The following is a 23,447-nucleotide window of genomic DNA, read 5'->3' as shown; positions in this document are numbered from 1 at the left end:
TTCGTGTTTGACGACATTTTCGGGCATTTTGTGATTAGAGAACCAACAGTATAAAATCCTAACAAACATCGGATGTTCTATTTATTTATGTCAATTTGGGTCCATTCATTGTATTGGTATCTTTGAAAAGCCGTTTAGGCCAAAAAATAAGAGGTACACTTTTCACTCGTGGAATTAGGTATAGGTCCATGTTTCGGAGAAAAAAGTTCGAACGTCTTCATATCTTAGAAAGAAAGCAGTGTTTTACATGAAAATTAGCAGCATATAATTGCTTAAGTGTAGAAAACATATATTACTGTACAAAAACCATTGTCAAATTTATTTATATATTTATTGAATTCTGGAAAGGTACTACATGAAGGGGCCACACTTCTGGTAGTCAGCGCCTATAAAAAATCACCATTTTTAATAGCTGTTATCTTGTCTTCGTTTTGATGCAGTTGCAACATCGTGCGAGTGTTTTAAACTTTACATACTAAGGGGTTATAACATGTTTTGACCAATTGTTTACATTATTTCTTTACAAATGGCTTTCTTATTTAAAAAGAGGGGACAATCTTTTTGATATTTTAGGTATCAAAACTCATGGGACAGAACGTAAACCTATGTATTGGACAGATAAGTTGCGTATCAATTCGCTAAAAAAACTCTGTTGTTTTTGTGATTAATGCTAAACCTTTAAATGATTTTCATGCAATTGTAAATGGGTAAATTAAAAAATTGAATAAGCGGAGTTGCCTTATAATGGACCGTTTATTGTATGTGCAATCACGTGATTCGCCGATTCGTCATTTTGTTCCCGTCTACAAGCTCGAAAGTGAGAAAAGTGAAAAAGGTAAACAAAAATCACGTGATGGGCACATTGACATACATGTACCAACTTTCCTACTTGCATTGAAGGTGACGAGACGATTGTTTGATTATTCTTAGAGTCGTTGGCTATAATGTCAAGGATTATTTTAAGTTTATACATTATTTTTTTTAGCGTGGATTGTGAAAACAGTTCTACATCTTATATTATTCACTCTCCGTACATCTCATTCCTATGGAATTCATCGCACGTGGATTGTGAGAGGGGAGACCAGTTTCTCTTTAATGATGAGGCGGCAGCAAGGAGGCCACTTTACAGTTTTTCACGTTCTTTTGAATTACGTGGCCAGAGAAGTGATCGAACCCACAACCTCCCGCACTCGAAGCGGACGCTCTTACCACGCGGCATCGAGGGTAGTTTGAGGACATTTTCCTACCAGTCCGCAGATCGAGCTTGCTGACATTACAATATTTTGTTTGCGTCGATATAATAAATAGAAAGATACTCTTTAGGAATTACAGTACGATTTATTTAAAGATTTATTTCTGTCATCTTTTACTGATGAACCAACGTATTTTCTTCTCGGCTAGAAAAGTTTACGGTCAATTCAACTGATGTCTACTGATAAGCGAATCACTTGAACAGGACAAGGAGGAAACGTGAGAGCGAAAAGTGCTTGAGTTCTAGAAACGGAAATAATTCAAAAGCATCAGTTGTCCCCAGAAGGCTGGTCTTACTAACGAGTTTGGAGAATCATTGTATTCGGGTGCTCCGAAATCTGAGAGCCAGAAGTTGTTTTGATATTGGACTAATGTTTCGGTATGTTTTTGTTTGATTTTAACTTAAATTGTCACTGAAAAAGCATGAAATCCTGACTATAAACAGTGTCGCCCTGTCAAAATATCTATTTTTTTTAAATCTCTATATGAAGTTCCTGTGGTTTTGCGTTTCTGAGTGTGGCACGTGGCAGTTAACAGTTACAGTTGTTATTATGGGTTGCATACACACAAAGCTATTTGTATAGCCGGGAGAGCAGGGCTTTAATTTTTTGTGATCATTTTCCTTACTTGTCGTTTTTTCATACACAAAATAAATAATTAGCGCTTCTCGGGTCACGTGATCCGACTTATGTCCGATTCAGTTAATCGTTCAGAAGATTATTCGACCTCTCCCAGAACAAAGTCACAAACGCGATTCAGCTTTAAATCTACCAATATATTCTCTGTGTTTTATTAGCAATCGGATATAAACTAAAACATTAAAGATTAGAATTTCGGGAAGAAACAACGAAGCTCAGGGACATTGTTTGTAATGTTCTAACGATAACAAACCGATTTAGATGGTTGCACAACAGATTAGTAGAATTTACATATTCTAAATAAATAAAAAAAAATGTTATATATTCACTGTGGATTATAGATATGTTCCACTGTGTGATTATCAGATATGTTTCACTGTGTGATTATCGAAATGTTTCACTGTGAGATTATCAAATTGTATTCAACTGTGAGATTATCAGATAATTCCACTGTGAGATTATCAGTATGTTATTCTAAAGTTTATGATTATCAGATGTATTCGCTTGAGATTATCAGTCATATTCCACTGGAGTTTATAAGATGTATTCCACTTGATAATTGTCGAACCATTCCACTGTGAGATTATAGTATGTATTCCATTGGGAGATTATCAGTTATATTCCCACTAGTGAGATTATATTATGTATTCCATATGTGAGATTATTACAGTTATATTCCACTTTGATAGTTTCAGACTTATTCCACTGTGAGATTATCATATGTATTCCACTGTGAGATTATAAGATGTATTCCACTTTGAGATATCTGATATATCCACTGTGGATGATCAATATGTATTCATTGTGGATTCTCAGATGTTTTCCTCTGTGAGATTATCAGTTGTCTTTCACTCTCTTGGCAAGAATTGCGGAAATTAAAGGAGTGTGATTTTGCATGCTTCTGGAAAATCCGAAACCACGTGAAGGTACTGATTGCGCATTGTGGCCTTCCGTTGCTATAAGTTCTTTTCCAGTTTCATCTTTATACAGAGCAAAGGTGTTTGAAAATCTCTATATGGTTAGATGGTTCATTTACCGGCAAAATAAAAAAAGAAAGAAAGAAAGAAAACATTAAATATCTAAAACTTAATTATTATTTGCTACTTTTCTTTGAGACATGACGAATGAGATATTTTTAAAGACAGCAATATTTCTACGCTAACGCCATGTTGTATTGAAATGCTTAATCATTTTTCTGGGTATTCAAGGATGGTTATGTTGTGTCGCCACAGTATCAATGTTGCTAACGTTGACTACGTACAGATAGTGGACCAGCATAAGAAGTATTACACACAGCATTTTACGTTTACGATGCTGACGTCGACAGGATTAGGAAACGTGTCACCAAATACACGGCGGGAAAATATTCTCAATAGTTGCTGTCTTGCTTGGTTGTAAGTAGCATTCGAATTATCTTTAATAAATGTACCTAGATAAACGAACAAACCCGGGAATATACAAAGCTAGCCGACAAACTATTGATAATACTGGTGTAATTGTAGATTATCCTTGAATAACACCTAGAAATGAGTAGTTAACATATTTTTCTTTTGAAAAAAAAAATAATTCAGTTTTAAATAATAACTCGCGTTTTAGTTCTTTTTTTCATTGTTTGAACTTCTTAACAATATGTTTTCATAGGGTAATACAAGAACAGAATTCGAAAAAAGATAGCAATATCTTTCTTGTTCTCTGTACCCCCACTATGCTATTCGTTAGCATCTGACATTTGTTAAATATAATATTGGATTTCTTATTTCTAGTTATACAAACATTTTTTTTTTTGATAGGAGTAGACACTTGATAGAGCCCCCGACATCAACAAGTGAACTTAATGTTATACTCACATGATAGAATTCTACTCGCACCAAGGTTTAGAACCTATATCGTCGAAGAGCAAGTAAAGTCACCGACCGTAACCATCGGGCATGTAGGCCCGTCCTAGCATTTATAAAACTCTGATCGTGTGGCGAAATATTCGAATTTTTTGTTATAGCAAAGAAAGTGTCGTTCAATCAATAAATACACATACAATTTTAATTAAGTATTTTCCTTTATAAATATTAAACAACTTAGCTGTTATTCTTCAACCTGTAAAGGTATGGAATGGATAAGTCATTAGAATATTTTTACAGGATTGCCTGTGTCTTATGCTATGCAACAGTGCGCCCCCCTGGTGAAATTGATAATCGGAAGAGATACAGCCAGCTTTTCTGTTTAATACGCATGCGGTTCATTGCAGATTGCGACAGAAAAAAATGATATTATGCGATAAGAGGTGAGTTTTAATGCATAAATATATTGGATTCAATTAACTGTCATGGTTATTTAATATATTGTAAATATTAAACTGCATATGTTAACCTAATTCTGTTTTGAAATTAATGAATTACACCAAAATATTTCGCGTTTATAATCTTCAGTACATTATCACATATTATAGATCTTTATAGTCAGTTATACTTTCTTTGGGGGATTTGAATAGGTTGATTTACTGTGTCATTGCATAATATAGTATTGTTTAGAAAATGGGCAACAATTTTATCCCAAATGAAATCAAACATAAAAAACAGTTCATTCAAAAAATTCGTTAGAGAAAAAATATTCAGCATATTATATAATACAGTGCTGATTGTATGTTTTTATGCATTTTGTGTGGGATAGATAATTGAAAATACTGATTTCTCTTTATAAAATGACTGTGGGGAGGTGGGGAGAAACCCTCTCATTGCCAACTTCACAGCCATTTTTACATTGTATCCTCCCATGATTATCTGGCAATTCGTTGTATATTGGTTGTTTCCCCTAGGCAAGACCACTGCATTAAGTCTTTCGGTAGATGCTACCTATGAAAATCGATATCCCATTCTTTATTGGAAGTCAAGTCTACCGTACATGTTGGTTTCCTGAAGAAAAATTCTAAAATTCTAATCACAACATCTTAACTTTTGTTTAATTTTAGGTAAAGATGATATAATTGGTCCGTGATTCAATACAGTGACCTAGCATGCTCCATGAATCGTGCATAGGAGCCACACTTATTTAAACGGGAAACTTTGAATATACCCAGAAGAATTTCAAAGATTCGATGATTTAAAACACAAGTGACATTAAATCTTATTAAATCTTAAGCGGGTATAAAATAAGTATAAAATTAAACCATCCAATTTACCCTAACCGTGTCTTCTATTTATTTATTTTTTTTTTTTTGCTAAATTACATCTTATTTGTTTTTGTAAATATCAAATTTGATACTGTCTTAATTGGAATTCTGCTATCAAATTATTCTTATTAAAGTAGATTTTTAGCTCATTTGGTTTTTTGAAAAAAATGATGAGTTATTGTCTTCACTTGACCGGCGTCAGCGTCGGCGTTGCCTGGTTAAGTTTTATGATTAGCTTTAAACTTGCAACACTTGTTATCTGAATATTAGCAAATGTTATTCAATATGAATGTTGCTACAAAAAGTGCACTCATACCGAAAAATATTCCTCCGGCCAATAATCGATAGCGGTCAGATTTTTCTTATAGAAATTAGAAGGATGTACACATTTTCCTTAATAACAAAATTTCTAATTGTAGAAACCTTTGGTGCTAAAATATTACAAAGTTACATTTGGTTCAATCACACATTAATTTATATTTTATGTTTATTTTTTATTCATTCTGACATGATAATCAATGCCATCATTTCGTCATTTTTCCCCTTCTTTTTTCCATATAAAATGTGGTAAAAATCTCATACATGCGTTTCTTAATAAGCAATATTTTGAAGGCACTAATAATTTAAACGTAATCAGTGATTAGTATATATTATGTTTTGGTATCGTATTTCTGGTATTCTAGGAGGGTTAGATATGCAGCGACGAGAATCATTGAGTTACGTTGCAACGTACAGATTGTGGACCTGCATAAAGACGTATTGCATCACAGCGTTTTATTTTACGTTTACGTCACTGACGTCTATAGGTTCGGAAAAGGGTAACAATTACTTATGGAATTGTGACTGCGGTAAGTTTATACGACTTGTCTATGAATAAAGAGTTTAACTATAGGTTAGGTACCGGTTAGATGACATTCGGGATTCCGTTGAGATTACGTAATTCTCCGTGTGTGATTTCGTATCCTTCTGCCATGATAGATAATTCACTGAGAGGATGCGCGCCGAATGTTTGCCATGTAGTAATAAGATATTTTTAGCTCACCTGAGGACCCTGAGGACTCATTGTGAGGTCTTGTGAGTTCCGTCGTGTGTAATGTGTCGTGTGAGGGTGTTCGGTCCGTTCGTCAACATTTTAATATTAGGGGAATCTTCTTCTTGAAATCCATCGGGCAGAATTACACCTAACTTCACAGGAATTGATCCTTGGGTGCCCCTTCAACATTGTTCAAAAAAACTGTATTCCTTGCAAGAACCCTTGTTGTTTGGTAACGGAAAGGGAAAAATAAAAATATTATTGTACAAAACACAGGACATGGGCTTTGATATCTGGTATGTAGCTTCATCTTCAGCAAGACAAAGACCCCTAACTCCAAGGGCAGGTCACAATTAGAAGTCAAAGGTTAACAGTGTGTTTTTTGTACGACTTCAAACTCTTGACATTCACAAAGGGATTGTGTTAATTACTTAGAACATGTGTTCGCTTATATGAGACATCGTGTCATGAAATTCTCCAGACCACTGGCTCTAAGGCCCAAGGCCACAGTTAGAGGCCATGTTCAAATACAAGAATGATTTGTCCGGATTCATTTCTTCTTATTGCATGGACGGATTTGGATGTTACTTGGCTCAATTGTTCTCATATGAGACGGAGTGTTAGCGCAGAATAGGTCGTTATTTTGGAATAACTTCCTCGTTTGTTGTTATAAAAATGGTTGATTCATGTAACATATAATGACTGACTGTAGGGAAAAAATCGAGACCGCTTTTCAGTAGTACAAAATGCATGTTACGTCACATTTTGGGCTGGATTTTGACCTCTCGCACATGCTTAAGGATTTTTTGCCGTAGGACTTAGGATTTTGTTTTTAAGTTTACTTCTCCATTGCTGTGAATAAACTGGTATTGTTAATTATATAAATATTTGCATTACGAGAGGGTGTTATGAAAATTGTTCAACCGCGAGATATATGATTTGACCGAGGCGCAGCGTGGTTATATTCATATTTCGAGGGGTGAACATTTCAGATCAGTGTATATCTTCAGACATTTTCAAACTTAATAATGTCTTCTGATATGCTATATAGATGTAACTGACATTCGTGCTTTAAGTATGCTTTATTGATGTAAACTTCTTACGTTTGTTAGTATGCTATATAGATGTAACTTAATACGTTCTGTTAGTATGCTATATAGATGTTAACTTACATTCGTTCTGTTAGTATGCTAGATAAGATGTATTCTTACATACGTTCTGTTTGTATGATTGATATTGTAACTCACTTAGTTTTCTGTTAGTATGTTATATAGATGTAACGTACTTACGTTCTGTTAGTATGCTATAGAGATTGTAAAAACTTACATACGTTTGTTAGTTTGCTGTATAGATGTAATTACATACGTTCTGTTAGTATGCTATATAGCATGTAACTAACATACGTTTGTTAGTATAGTTGTATGATGTAAGTTTTACGTTATGATTGTCTGCTATATAGATGTAACTTACATACCGTTTGTTTAGTATGCTATTTAGATGTTAACTTACATACGTTCTGTTAGTATGTGGTCTCGTGATTTAGTCGATGCTTGTGTTGACATAGCAGTAGTTTGTGAAAATGTTCCTAGACTGTTAGGTCGGTGGTAAACTCTGTTGCCTACGTTGCAGTTTTGTTTTGTGAAAATGTTCTAGGCAGTAGACGGTGGGTTAACTTGTTACATGCAGTATGTTTTGTGAAAATGTTCTTAGTCAGTTGTTATCTTGTTACATGCAGTTATGTTTTGTGAAAATGTTCCTGACAGTAGTTACTCTGTTCATGCAGTATGGTTTGTGATAAAGGTTCCTAGACTGTTAGTCGGTGGTACTCTGTTACATTGCAGTACGTTTTGTGGAAAATGTTCCTAGGACAGGTTGACGGTGGTACCTTGTTCATGCGGTATGTTTTTGTGAAAATGTTCCTAGGCCGTTAGCGGTGGTACTCTGTTACATGCGTATGGTTTTGTGAAATGTCATTAGACAGTAGACGGTAGGTAATCTTGTTACATGCAGTATGTTTTTGTGAAAAGTTCCTAGGCAGTAGACGTAGTAACTCTGTTACATGCAGTATGTTTTGTGAAAATGTTCTCAGGCAGTAGACGTTGGTAACTCTGTTACAAAGTCTTGTTTCATTTTAGGTAAATATGATATATTTGGTGGTGATTGCAGTGATGTGGAATGTCGGGAATATCATTAGATTTTTGTACGTGACCTTAGTTTCTGTTTTATAACAAGGAACGGTTCACGTGCTGAAGGAACAATGGATATTATACCAAATCAAAAAGTTTGTGAATGCGGGTAATATACAATTGACATTCAATTTTAAGGTAAGTCTAAATTAATCTAATCCATCCTAGCTATGAACAAGTCTCATTTCAAAATGTCCGAACTTTAAGGAAAAAGCTTTTACAATTGCTTGTTTTAAATCTGAAATAAACAAGTACCCAGATTGTAACAGACGCACCACCACATCGTTTTTTATCTCTATTCATAGATATTTTGTTTAAAGACATTTTTGGAACATGCTCTTGATATATGCAACTTTACCTTTTTCTAGACAATTTCTGTAACTTTTTCTCTCGATAAGGTCATTGAGTAATAATAGGTGAGGCAATGCCGATATGAACTTATACTCGCGTTGTTGTAGTTGATTAAGAGACAACGATGTGTTTCGCATAATTTATTAGCATTTTCAATTGATTTATAAAACCATAAGATACTTTTCATTCATTCAAGATGCTTAATTGTGATCTCTTTTGACAAAAGCTCGACGAATGGGACCACAGATCGGAGGAAGATGAGCGAGTTCTAGGGCAATTCGAATTTTCTCCGTACAAGAATGTAGTGGTATAGATACGGCGTTCAAAGACAGATCAGTATATAGTTTAGAAGTTTTTACACTCTTTTACCTTCCAATCAAAGCTCTTTCATATATTAATGATATATTTAAAGCGTTGGTTACATAAAAAAATTTGGAATTTTATCATACTTTTTCAGTTGAAACACTGTGAAGATATAGCCACAAAATGTTTTTGTTTTCGGAATTGATTTATTTAGGGACAGTAGATCTGAATAAAAAATTCTGTTTATGTGTAAGGATATTAAATGTGGATCAAGTTAAAAGAGATTTGCCTCCTACTCAGGTGTCTTAAAAGTAGTAACAACAAGGTCTCAAAATTTTCTTCCTTATATAAGTATTCGTATATAAAATGGCGATGTTTCGTCAGTTGAACATTCATAGCACTTTTAAATCCCCAGAGAAGAGTAGTATAGTAATTGTTTGTGCGAAAACAGTATGACCTCGCCTGACCCCTTGTCCCTATTCTATAAGTGCACTTTAATCTTACCCTAAACTTAAAATACTAACTTGGTACCCTTGTACCTGAAAATCTTTTAAATCTTTAGTTAAACCGAATGAAACCTTTGGTTTAAACCAAATAAAACCATTTAGTCTTTGGTCCGGACTGACCTATGCCAGTCAATTTAAAACCCACAGGTTTAAACAGTTAAAAGTTTTAAATACATATGATATAGATGAGTTTTACTGAATAAATTATTGTTTGAAAGAAAGGAGATTTACTGATAATATAATCCTTATTATGTTACAACAAAAAACGGGGAGAAAAATGATATAAGGGTACTTGTTCATCTTGTGGCAAAAATGATAATTCAAAGTTTGTCTAAAGTACAGGGGGGTATTTAGATAGCACCAAGCAATGTTACCTTTATTACCTAGAATGGTTTAACACTCAGGATATAATTAATGTGGGCCTAGGAAATCTCTAGTTTAATGGACCCCTGTCAATGAATGGATGCAGTATTGTATGAACCCATGATTTTGCTTTGACAGTGGTGTTACAAAAGGGTACATGTGAGAAGCAATGCTTTCCAATTTAAATGTACACTAATCAAAAACATTTGGAAGAAAAGATTGCAAAACATTTAGGTTGTTGAAACCTATAATTTAAAAACGGGAATACAAAATTGGGCTGGGGACAGGAACATACAGTTCCTATGGGACTTAAAACAGACAAAAGTCAAAAAAACGGGAAAAAGGGGGTAGAGTATACCCCGGAAATCACATGGAGTGATGAATTTGCAGAAGAATTACCACCAAACCAATTTTAAAAGGAAAAATTAGGAAACGAAGGTGATTGTAATGTATTGATGTTATTCTTGGTCAGCTGATTTAGTGGACATGCAAGCTTTTTCAAATATTTATAAAGAGTAAGTACTTGTGAACCGTTTTGATATATTTAGTAAATATGCTTGGGTTTATCCATTAAAAAATAAAACTGGAGAATCTGTTACAGAAGCATTGAGAAATATAATATCAGAAGGTAGAATTCGGGGACGAAAGTCCCCGAAGACTGCAACAGGATTCAACATATTTATGGGTAGATGAAGGAAAAGAATTTTATAATAAAAAGTTTGAATCATTTTTGAATAAAAATAAAATTAACATGTACATTCATTTAATGAAGGAAAGGCTGTAGTAATAGAAAGATTTAACAGAAGTTTAAAAAGAATAATTTTGGGAAATATTTTACAGAAAATAATACTTATACTTATTTAAATGATTTGCAGGATATGGTTGATAAATATAACAAAACAAAGCATTCTAGTAAAAAAAATTGACACCAACCGAAGCTAGTAAAACTTAATTAAAGGTACTGTTTACTTTAATTTATAGGGTTTGATTTAAAGATACCAAAAGAGTAAAACAAAATTTAAATTGGTGATCGAGTTCGCTTAAGAAAACTTAAAAGACATTTTGAAAAAAGGATATACACCAAACTGGACAGAGGAAATATTTATAATTTTTGGAATTAATATTCAAATCCCAGAACATACCTATTAAAGATTATAATGATGAAATAATTCAAGGTTCATTTTATGAACAAGAACTTTTACCTACTACACAAGAAGTTTTTGATAGAAAAAGTTATTAGACGAGACTATAGAAAAAACAAGCTTTAGTAAAATGGAAAGGTTACAATGAAAAATTTTAAAAGTTGGGTACCATTTAGTGAATTGGAAGAAATTTAAATTTAAAAAATATATTATATAAATGAGTCATAAAAATCTAATTTCTAAAATGGAATAGAAACAATAGATCAGTTAATCATTCACTTAACTAAACTAGCTGCTGGTTACAGAAAAAGTTATAAATTTTGTGGGAGAGTAAGTACCGGATTATTATTACGCAGGGTCTTTGGTTGTTCAGCTGCATTAGCACTTGTTCCAGCTATTCCCATTTTATTGCAGTTGCTGGCGCTGTTCCCTCAGTAATTACCATATTTACTAACAGACTAAACTTGACGACAAGAAATTTATTTTAAAAACACATCATCACAAAATAAAACAAAATAAAAACAAAAGCACGGATTGGAAAGTAAATAAAGAAGAAAAGAAAAAGTTATTAGGATATTTTTACAATACTATTAGAAATGCAGGGAAAGAAAAAAATATTCAATGCCTTTTTAAACGTTATGAAGGAATTTAAACTTAACGGATATAAAGTAAAAAAGAAGAAGAGCTGTATTAAATTTTACATGTGTTTTTTGAGATTTTTTTCTATAAGTATATTTATATAGATGGTTTAAAAGAAGGTAGATAGAATGATTATGCCAAATTATCTAGCGCTTTAGGAGAAATAATGAATCCAGACAAAATTCATATAAGAAAGTTCTTAAAAGAAGAAAATTTTTTAATCAAACTGTAAAAAGTTAGGATGAAAATTTAAAATCAGTCATTAAAATTACAAAAATGTTTAGATTTTCAAAAAACTGGCGGAAGAAGCTAAAATATATTACATATGTAAGCACCATAGCAAAACAAATAAGTCAGGGCATATAACTGCTCCTTTGGGTACACCATACCTCCGTAGGCTCCCATAAATAATACGTGCTACTTATACAAAATATATGTGCTACTAAGTTCAGACGTCACGTGATTAAAATACGTCACTAATTACTACCATTATTACAAAAATTACTTACTTAAAAGACTAAAGTTAAAGTATGAAAAAGATATGAAAAGTATATGATGAAACATTATAGATACGGACATGATAAACTGCAGCTATTATTTACAACTACAAATTAACAAAATTCAATATAAATCAAACGTTATATCATAGTTGGTATCGATATAATATCTAATGCCATACACTACAACGGACATTAATTAGATGTGCTATAGACTGGCACACAATTACAAATTACAATAATATATTACATACATGGTACTAGACTTGCCATATAGATTTATACATAACAATACAATGCAGTAATGGCGTTCCATAACAACGAAATGTTTGACATAAGTTTTTGAAACAGTGCTTTACAATTATCACGATACAAATTTCAGTATAAATCTAACATCTTATATAAACGAAACGTTTTAGACTCCTCTTTCTAAATAATTTACAAAAGTCTGAAAAATTTAATAAATTATCCTGACATACCGAAACTAGCCAAAATCATGTGCCGAAAAGTAAATGTTACAGAATTCTGTAGAATGCACAAAAATTTACCAAATAAAAATCGTAATGCATACAAAAATCTAACAAATAAATTTCTTACCTCGATCGAGCATAAAGTTCTAGCAAGAAAATAATTCAGACATAGATTCGTCTATAATGTCGGAAGGTGGTGTGCGCAAGGCATATCTAGTCCAGTCTATTTAAAGGGTAATGTCCCGCCAAATACTAAATTTCATGGGATTCACGGCTAAGCCGTGGACTATGACTATTTTGTATTTCCACGGGATTCACGATATAGCCGGGAAATCTGACTACTTTGGCGCGGATTGAAATTGACAATTTGAGGCCCATTATAGTGGTTTTGGGGATAAAAACATAAATTACTGAAGTTTATTAAATATCAACTTTCTTATTACTGAACAGAATTTAATGAAATTTACATGGAAATTTAAGTTATGAAATACAGAAAAACCTTAGAGGTATTTTATGCGTGAAATCTAACATTTACCTCAATAACTCAAAAATTTACAAAAAGATAATGCAATACCTGCATTTGCAATACAGATAAAATAAGGCCCGGAAATGTCAATTTGTGACAATCAGCATTCATTTTAAAAAAAAAACTTGCATGCAAAACTTTAACCCTTAACTCCCTGAGGCCGATATCATAATATACATGCTGCGGCGATATAAGAATTACCACCTGACGCCGAAGAACATTATCTGATCTTATCATAATCACACTCGCATGTAGTCAATTGAAATCACGGATGGAAATATTATTAACATGGGTGTAAATCAAACTATACTTATAAAATCTTCCAAGTTTGAACAAATATTTATATATATCCACTTTCGTCTGTAACTTATATCAAAATAGAATAATAATTTCACTGAGAATCATTCACCATTTTTACACACCTATTGCGTTTAATAAATATTTGAGCATTTCTGATTTTATTACCTTTTTCTCATGTAAACACATTAATTCCAATAACTAGAAATACATTATTAGTATTTACATCAGCATTACTCAAACTTAACACCGATTTTTGAGTGAATATCGATGGCTTATTTTGATGTAAATAAATTTCTAAACATGTACACAAACGTTGTGTGACACGCACCGAGACAGTTGAGTTGTAATATTTACACCCATCTTTGAAGAATTATTACATTTACAAAAAGCGTTTATTTACACACATTTTTATGTATGAAACATGTTTTGCTGTGTTATTTTTATCCATTTGAATGTAATGCGATGTAAGTGTACGAATATTTCAGCTTTCTAAGACTTAACATTTTCCGCCCATTCATTCCTATGATAATGAAATTTCATCGCCAGAATCATCATCCGACGGAACTGATACGTTAAAATCAGCATGACAATGAATATTTTCTTCAATGTAAGAAAAATCTCTGGCAGCCGACATTATTTTAATCTTTTGAAATACAGTATGAACAAAACACAGCGGAGTTCGTCTTTTTTATTTCCTTTACCGCATATTTACAAACATTTATTTTAACAAGGAAACTAGTTATTAGCATAATTAATAATTATAACATCTAAGAAATAATAGCCGGTATGCAAAATAGTTTTGCTTTTATCAGGATTATCAAAAAATAACAAGTATGTGACGCAATCAGCATGATCTCGGTGCCGCGACTATACTCGTCAATTGCCGTCCTGGGGAGTCCTGATAACGCGCATATAGTCGGATATCGACGCTACGGGGGTAGAAAACATAGCGCCTTTAGTAGCATTTCGACCAAAGGAGTTAAAAGGGATCTGACTCAAGTGAGAGTTATGAGGCTTGTGATATGTTGCTATGACCTTATTTTACAGACCCGTAGAAATGTGTGAAGTTTTAACCAAACATCTGCATTAGGTTAGATGTACTAACTTTCATGTAAAACTTAAAACTGCATTTTCTAAGTCCAAAAGGGACATAATTTTGTTAAAATACATATTAGAGTAATGGGACTTGATCATCTGCGGTTAGTTAATGACCTTAAAAAGTAAAAATTGGTTTCAATGCAATTAAATGTCTATAAATGAGACCCATAATATACATAATATTTGTTCAAAAGCTATCTAACTAGATTATTTTGGTAGGTCTGATGAGTGGAAAGACTTGTTTGAAGTTTCTTTTTAATGTCATCCGTGGGTATTGAGATAAAACCTTGATAGTAATTGTACCCTAAATTTTACCAGTCTACCAACGACGGCATGTTTAAAGTTTTAATGTATTCGGATACGATCACCCGCCTTTTCCAGCTTCAGGAGCTGGGTAGAATTCGGGTGACACAACTACTATCGCCCGGGTTACACGAGTTATACTCGAGTAATACCCTGCGTGATTCGGGTTAGCTCGAGTATGTATGCCGAACTATAAGTTATTATTAGGTCAAAGGTCACTCTAAATGGAAAAATCGGTGAACTTTGGCCCAGTTAATCACAGATGCTTTAAATAAGCTGTCATTTCACACAATAATTTGCTATAGGATTATGTATATACAAACAAAAAAACAAGAAAAAACAAATTAATAGAAAGAACATATTTGGGCAATTTAAGAAGCGACAATGAAAGTGAAAGTAGAAAGTCAATATTTTCTTATCGAAGTTTCTTTCATAATTTCCATTCACACAGTTTACTTTCATACTGTATTGAATAATCCATAAACATTACACTTACCGTTTAAATGCATGAAAAATCCTCATGGTGTTCGTAACTTAATTATTTTTTGATAACCTCTCAGTTTTCGGCCGTTTTCACTTGAAATACAAAACCGGTGTTGACATAAATGTTTTACATCCGGCGGTATTCGATTGCAAAAATGGCTCTAGTACTATGTCTAACTGAAATTTGTTAATTTGTAGTTGTAAATAATAGCTGCAGTTTATCATTTCTTTATCTATAATTTTTTATCATGAACTTTTCATATCTTTTCCATACTTTAACTTTTGACTTGTAAGTAATAAATTTTTGAAATAATGGAAGTAATAAGTGACGTATTTTAATCACGTGATGTTTGAACTTAGTTGCACATATATTTTGTATAAGTAGCACGTATTATTTATGGGAGCCTACGGAGGTATGGTGTACCCAAAGGAGCAGTTTTATGCCCTAACTTGTTTTTTTTGCTATGGTGCTTACCATATGTTATATATTTTAGCTTCTTCTACCAGACGACTTTTACCTGGTGATGTTGTCACGACCCAGAAGTACAATACCTGCGGTTAAAAAATTGAAATATTTATTGGACATAAAAATACAATTAAACACTTTTTGGATAGCAAATGACAATATGTTGGTAATAATATAGCAGACATCTGTGTGTCCGTCTGTACGTAATTTAGGTTTAAAGCTGAATTACTGTGCATTTTCGTACGGAAAACGTCCGTATTTTTCTATAATTTTAGATTATTGTAGAATGTTTTAAACATAAGATTTTTATTGAAATAACTCAAATAAATCAAGTCAAGACTTTGTCTTAACAAATATGTTATCACAATATTTTTAACACCGACAGTTTTGTCGGAGGAACCTCTAAACCATGACGTATTCGCAAAATAATGCGTATTCCTTTATGTATTAGAGAGAATGGTGGGTCTTGTTGAGCCGATTATATCACAGAGCAAATATATCACGAATGAAAAATTCTACCGCATATATTACATTATTGATACATTCGATCGAAAATAACACGCGTATGAAACGTATATGATACATACTATGTGATGCACACGTTGGACATTTCATAGGCACACCAAAGGAATATCTCACATGCAGAAATGGGCAAAGAAAAACGACATTTTAACGAATACATCACATTTTCATCAGTTTGGAAAAAAGTTATTTAAAAAAATCTATCACATGTTAAAAAGTTATCTCGCGACACGCGATAGCAAAAACCCATAAAAAGCTATCACGTGGCCACGCGATATAAGAAGAAAAAATCACTCAAAAATTGCTGGGACAAACATGGGTCAGACTCGGAAAAGAGATGGGTCACAAGCAGGTCATTTTACCATTTCGAAACCAGTTGACAAGTGTGAAGTAAGAATTAAGAGATGTTAACTTCACATTTCTCACGATTTTCGATACCAAAGTTAAGAAGTATGAGGTGAGAAATATGAATTTTACATTTCATACTTCTCAGACTTTCACATTTCATACTTCTCATTTCATAGTTTCTATATGTTTATTGTATACATGGAGAAATGATAAATATGAAACAGGAAATGGGAATACTGAAGTATGAAGTCACCATCGGGCTTTCGTACAAAATAGAGAAAAATCGATAAAAAAACATTAATTTCAACTACATATCATAAAAATACTAATCAAGAAATGATTTTAAATAATTTTACTGTGCATTTCAAGCACTTTTAGAAAATATACATCAAGTACCTATACCGTGTCCATCCGACTGTACATAGACGCGAAAAATGACCAGAAAGTAACAAAAATTTGAAGTAATATTTATAGTGAGTTCTTTCCCATTTTTTCATTGACAGTGGCTTTAATGCTCTACATTTATTTTGAGGAAGTGACAAAGTGCCTCAGGGTTTTCTCGAGGAACGGCAACATCTACACGGTTATCCAGACGAAGGACAATTTTATTCATTCCCAGGCTTCCAAGGCTAACACTGGGGGAAATACAGCTTCTCCGGGGAAGGGATACACAGCGGTGTTCTAGTATATTCTTTTATGATTGCCATTTTAGCAATATTTATTGAACTGAGGTCAAAAGATGGATTAATGAAACTTGTTCAGAACTTTCCACTAAATGGTCAAACACATATATTATTCTAGGAAATGAAAAGTTTAAAAATGCACTAATAGATAAACTATTATATGCAAATTTGTTATATATCAATGTCGCACTAGGAATATACCTCCATGTTTTCCATTGTTAAAAATGCAAATGAAAATGCTGCTGAAGTTAGAGCATTTTAATTGAAAAAAAAAAAACAACAACAGCAAATTGAATAACTTCAGTGTGAAATGGAGTGGATGTTAATTTCTGTTTTCTTTTTGTAGAGATTTTTTTTCTGATTTTCACACCTAAGCCCTACACTTCAGTGCCTCGCTTTTTCCACTTTCACTGTTCTGTCGAAGCCTTCTCTTGTCGATTTGATATCTTCTATTTTATTGCTTAGGTAAGGAGAAGTACGTGCCGCAAATGAAAAATTCACTGTGCTATAATTAGCGTAGTTTTGCTTGTAAGAATTATTTCCCATTATTTAGATTGGATCTTGGTGTAATATGCATTATGTATAATAAAAATACTCTTCTATACTATCAATCAACAATAAGTGATGCAATAAAAAATGTACTATCGACATAATGAAAATAAATGTTTTACGCTAATTGTACGAAATGACTATATTTTACACCCATTTACTTACAGACTCATTTTATGAATTCAATGCTATATAACGTAATCTTTTTTGAGCAATAGAAAAACAATACTTTCTTACCACGTGTGGGGGACATATTGGTACAATGCCGCCTACCTCCACGGAAGCACAAAGACAAAAACTGGATTAAAATAAGGTCTTTGCAAACTTTCACCCTTAGCGGTATGCATTATTCTTTATAGAATTTAATATATAAAAAATAAGTGTTATTTAAAAAAATATATATATAAACATGTAATGACTATGATTTGAAAGTTCCTTCGTCTGTCTGTTCTGGACGTTGTGTGTAACATTTACCCTTATGTTTTCACGAAAATGACCTCCCAGACTCTTTTTAAGGTGCGTAACTTACAAGTTGCTTTAAATATATCTAAAGATTTTAATCATTTCAAAGTGTATTAACATATATACAACATCTATAAAGATGGTTAAGACCACTGCTAACCTCATTCGTCGTAAAAACTCGAAACAAAATTGCACACTTACGAACCTTTGTGAAAATTTAAAAGAGAATTGTTAATGTGTGGTGTTTAGTTTTGCTATTTGCAAAATGTGAGACAGATAAAACAATAACAAAAATGATATGAAAACCTCACAAACTTCTTTTCTTGTATGGTAAGTTAGCTTCATCCATTTATTCGATCAATTAACCAATCAATCACAATTCATTTAACTATCATTTCATACATTGTTTCATCAAATGGTCGAGTGTTAATGACCGAAGTCAATGTTGCAAGGGTTTGAATAAAAGTTATAGCAAAACAGTTCGTGCAAAATTATTTCATGAATATAATTGGGGTTTAACGAGAATAAAGTAGAGAGGAATTAACAGTTATTTATAAAAAAAGTTTAATTTCGTAGAAGCAAAGTAGCCAAGACTAACTTCTTTACGAAAAGAGATACATACATTTATTCATTCGTTCAAAAGTTGAATCTCATGAAAGTATTCATAAAATTGATGCTGGACTAAAATGTTGTGATACGTATTATTGTTTCATAGTGTTATATAAAATAGGTTAATTATAATTAGATTTCATTTAATGCAGAATTTGATATTAACCTTTACGTTTTTAAACTGTACGAAAATTTACGTTTAATTCTCTGTCAGTTTGAAATAAATAAAAAAGGCACATAGACACCTACTCTTTTGTTTGCCTATGGTCTATATATTTCGGAAAGATCTGTAAGGACAATAAACATCTAGCGTGAAGATCTATCTATGCACACAAACGGGTCTTCTGTAACTGAAACAAGACCTGTTCATGTGCACGTAAACGAGTCTTCTGTAACTGTAACAAGACCTGTTCATATGCGCGGATAGACCTGCACACGTGCACCACAAATCATACTGAAAGAAATCAAGTAAATCTGTATATTTGATCTTGTATCAACAAAACAAAATATTCAATGATACTAGTACCCCTATTAGTACTTTCTTTCATTTTAATTACCACTGATTGGATATGTATATACCGTTACATAATTATTTCGAATGTTGGGCAACTCCAAAATTAAATAATGTAAATTAGATTGGTACTCTAACATTATTATTTCAGTTACGATAATCTATGATATTTCAATAATATGCCCCTTCGGACAACTTTTAGGGTGTTTAACTCCAATGGTGCAATTTGACATATATTTAACATATAAGCAATATCATGACCAAGTTGGTAGCTTTTTAATTTGACTGTCGTTCAACCCCCATACACTCGCATGTACATTTGCGAGCAAAACAAACCAAAGATCTCTATTTTAGACTATAAATCAAAGTATTATTTCAGCACAGATTTATGTTAGTACGTTCATGAAAAGAATCCATTCCGAAAATGGCACATGCTCTAACAGCAAGCTTTGATAGTTAGAAACCCAATTCAGATAGGATTTGATTTGGCTAACCTTATCATCAATATGATATTGCGATTTGGTAATATATACAGTTATGCTACAAAGTAAAAAGATGTTAAGTAAAGGCATGCAGACGATAGTTATGCGTAGTAAATTACTGTGCCATTGGTATATATTCAAAGTATGTTGACCTATTTTTTACTTGGCATGAGTACTTGTAAGTTTGTGACCAAGTCCACGGCTGCCTCAAAGGTGGTGATAGAATATGCCAAATTTTCCGGTCTGTAACGATGATGGCGTCAGAGGTGTAAATCATTTTGCATTGAACTACATTGTACAGTGGAAAGATACGAAATAGTTGTTAAACAGTCTATTCCTTAAGTTCTGCATGGTTCAAAAATGTATGCTAGTACTATGAACACCATGCATTTTATATACATGTAGAATATAATAAAGGAAATAAAGTTTAACGTATTATAACCTTAAAACGCAAATGAAGTCATAAATAATATCAACTGGAAACATTTTAGATAACATCTATTCGGACATAAAGTAACATTTAATGATATCTAGTTTCTCTTCAAGACGAATTGATAACGGTGCGTACTGACACTTAAATAATGCCATCCCCCGCATGTCATTTTATTCGTTATAATTTTCACAATATATCATTTTATAGCCTCCATAGATATAATTCTCGGTATCTGTGAACTGTAAGATCATCCGTTTTAATGATTATTAACGCGTGCAAATATCATTTCAGGCTGACACACGTGTTCTGATGCTGGTAGACAGCTTTTTCTTGATTTAGTTAAATTATACGAGCACTGTCAGAATATGGAAGATCCCGTAATCAAAATTTCGACAGTATCTTTAGAATATTGGTATCTGCGTAATAGGTAAACATGTTTCAGCATATAAATGTGTTTTTGTTTTTAATTCTGAGCAATTTTCTATTCATAAAACCAAAAAGAATATCTCTTTATAGGTTGGAATGAAGCAACTCACATGGCTTCTGATTACTCAACAATGTATAGGGAATTGAGCGCTGTGTATTAACCATATAAAATTGTCTCTCAATGGTGCAATATATGTTGAATGTGTTTGAAAGCTATCAGATTTCATGAATTAAAATTCTAATCCGTGATTACTGGCCAGAGTATTTGAAAGGATACATTTTGGGCGATAAATATGCGTGTTTTACAGTATTGTTTTCCCTCGTTACTACCTCGGGAATGCGGCGAAATAAACCTATGCTGTAGCATAACCGTTGAAGAGGAGGAAATCCAATTTGAACAGAAAATTTGATTTAAAAAAACGCAAACCTGTCTGTAAAGACCACCCTTGAAAGAGACAAATATGGTCTTTATTGACAAGCAGTCTTTACTCACAGGTTAGAATACACTATGAAGCAACACCACTGATCTATACCGCATGTGGTTTCAGTCATTGTCTTTATCTTAGGTTTTGATTGTATTAAGATGTCCCCGCATTAAATAACGCAATTTCCAAATATGTATCTAAACATGCCCCTTCATACAATATTTAATTGGGAATGTATTTAGAAATTTAAAAAGTTAAACTGTAAACTGACAATTGGAAGGTGTGTATAGTTCAAATTACGTTATTTACAAGTTACCAAGGGTTATCACTATAATATAGTTGCTTTATAGTCTGACATACACTAAAACTTGTATTAATAGATCACCTTAGTGAAGGACAAAAGTGGTATCTTAACATAACCTAATTGTTCTTTTACATCAAAAAATGAACTGAATAAATGGTATGCTATTGCATTTGGTCATTTAGTAGACGTGGTCTCTTAATTAAATTTTACTCTACGTATAAATTTTACATGCGACAATATCGGTCATTTCAAAGCTCATAATGCCTTTGTTTATAATATGGTTGCCATACTTTTCACGAAAATAGATATGTTTATAACATGTCTAATCCTATCGTCGAAAATCATTTCCTTAGATTTCTTACATTGGTTTACATGTTTAATTCGCATTAGCAGGATTGCCAGGAAGTATTATTAGATCATATTTAATTACCTCCCTTTATGAAACTGACTATTACAGTTTTGTGTAAAATATTGAAAGTAATGCTTTTGTAACTATGCAGTTTTGCATATTTTCTATATTTAGACAACTGTTTTATCTATTTAAACATAATACAAAAAGAAATAAGGAACTTAAACTGCATAAATTGTGTGAAACAGCATTTTTTTTTCAATATTAACTTTAAAAGTAATACGATTGTTATGAATCGATGGTCTAGTGGTGTATGTGTCGGCAGCTCAACTCGGAGATCGTGGACTGTATCTTCTCATATGTCACCAGAACGGTGTTGTCCTAAGAAGCAGACTTGGAAGTTATGATAATCAAGCAAAAAATTGAATTCCGTTTATTCCCTTGTAAACACCAAACGGGTTGGCCTATTTGATGTCCAGAACTATAAATGAACACAGTGCATTTGAAACGCTAACAACTTGTAGAGTGAGCGAGTTTAACAGCAGTATTGTCTTGGAATATATCAGTCGTTTAAACACTTGTGTCCGGATTTGATTGTCATGTAGGAAATATTACATATCCGTTCTTAATTTGTCTTTTTGTTTACTTAGAGAACGTTTCATCTCGGTTATCTATTTTGTTTGCTTTTGAGCGATTCCCAGTCCGGCCAAAATGCATCTTTAATATTATCCAGATATCTGGTAACATTCTGGAGTTCGCCACCTAAAATAGCAAGAAAACTATATATAACTGTTGTTTTAAATAAGAAACAGAAGTATCAGCAGTATAAATATATGTAGAAGTAGAAAAGGCATAAGTAGCAGTAGCGGCAGTATTATTAGACATTGTCGGCTTAAGTTGATGTGGACAATGAACTGTGAATAGGCTGTAAATCCTGGGGGTCTTCTCAAGACATACTTGTATTTGATTCACTGTTACAGTACCTGACTTTGTTCATGACAGAACGTCATTCAAGTATTATATAAACAGAATGAATGAAACCGAGTCTTGGTTATGTTCTATGCTTGTATAGGAAGTAATTATTTGGGACAATTTAAATGAATGCTAGTAAAAGAATGTTCTTATAAGACATTAGAAGAGTTACTTTAACCAAACACGAGTAAAGTTTTTTATCAAGAGCTCTCCAAAATATACATGAACTTAGAATAAGATTTCTTTTTTAAAAAAGATAGTAATTCTACAAAAGTTCCATAAACTATGTTTCCCATTTCATTTGATACATTGTGTTTCTGCCTTCGTCATATGTCCGTCTGTCCGTCTTGCCTGATCTAGCTTCTCAAAATCCTCTAAATGATGTTATGAAGCCTTGTTGTGCGTATCTTCGTTTTTTTGTGGAGTTAGGGTCACTTAAAAGTAGTTTTTGAATAAAATTTGTCCGAACTGCTATTAATTATAATTAGCAGGATTTGAAAACAATTCCATAGGAATAATCCGTTCAAATTCTAGCTGAGCATGTATTACGAGGTTCATATTAAATCAAATGATCTTTTGTACTGAGAAATGGTCCTTTCATTATCCTACATAAAGTCTATGAAGAGTTCTTTTTTTCTGTAATTCCTCTCCAAA

General features: G+C 32.7%; 1 protein-coding gene across 1 annotated transcript in view; it reads right to left on the bottom strand.

The window, feature by feature from the left end:
- Positions 1–14,040: 14,040 nt before the first annotated feature.
- LOC123541020 (failed axon connections homolog) overlaps positions 14,041–23,447 on the bottom strand; it is a 30,065-nt gene continuing 20,658 nt past the window's right edge. The window contains exon 6 of the mRNA XM_045326361.2: positions 14,041–22,583. Within this exon, the coding sequence (XP_045182296.2) occupies positions 22,489–22,583 (95 nt within the window). The 3' untranslated portion in view covers positions 14,041–22,488. The remainder of the gene's footprint in view (positions 22,584–23,447) is intronic.

This window comes from Mercenaria mercenaria, chromosome 16 (genome assembly GCF_021730395.1).
Source record: "Mercenaria mercenaria strain notata chromosome 16, MADL_Memer_1, whole genome shotgun sequence".
Taxonomy (NCBI): domain Eukaryota; kingdom Metazoa; phylum Mollusca; class Bivalvia; order Venerida; family Veneridae; genus Mercenaria; species Mercenaria mercenaria.
The sequence above is the reverse complement of the archived record's forward strand: the minus strand, read 5'-3'. Positions and strand labels throughout refer to the sequence as shown.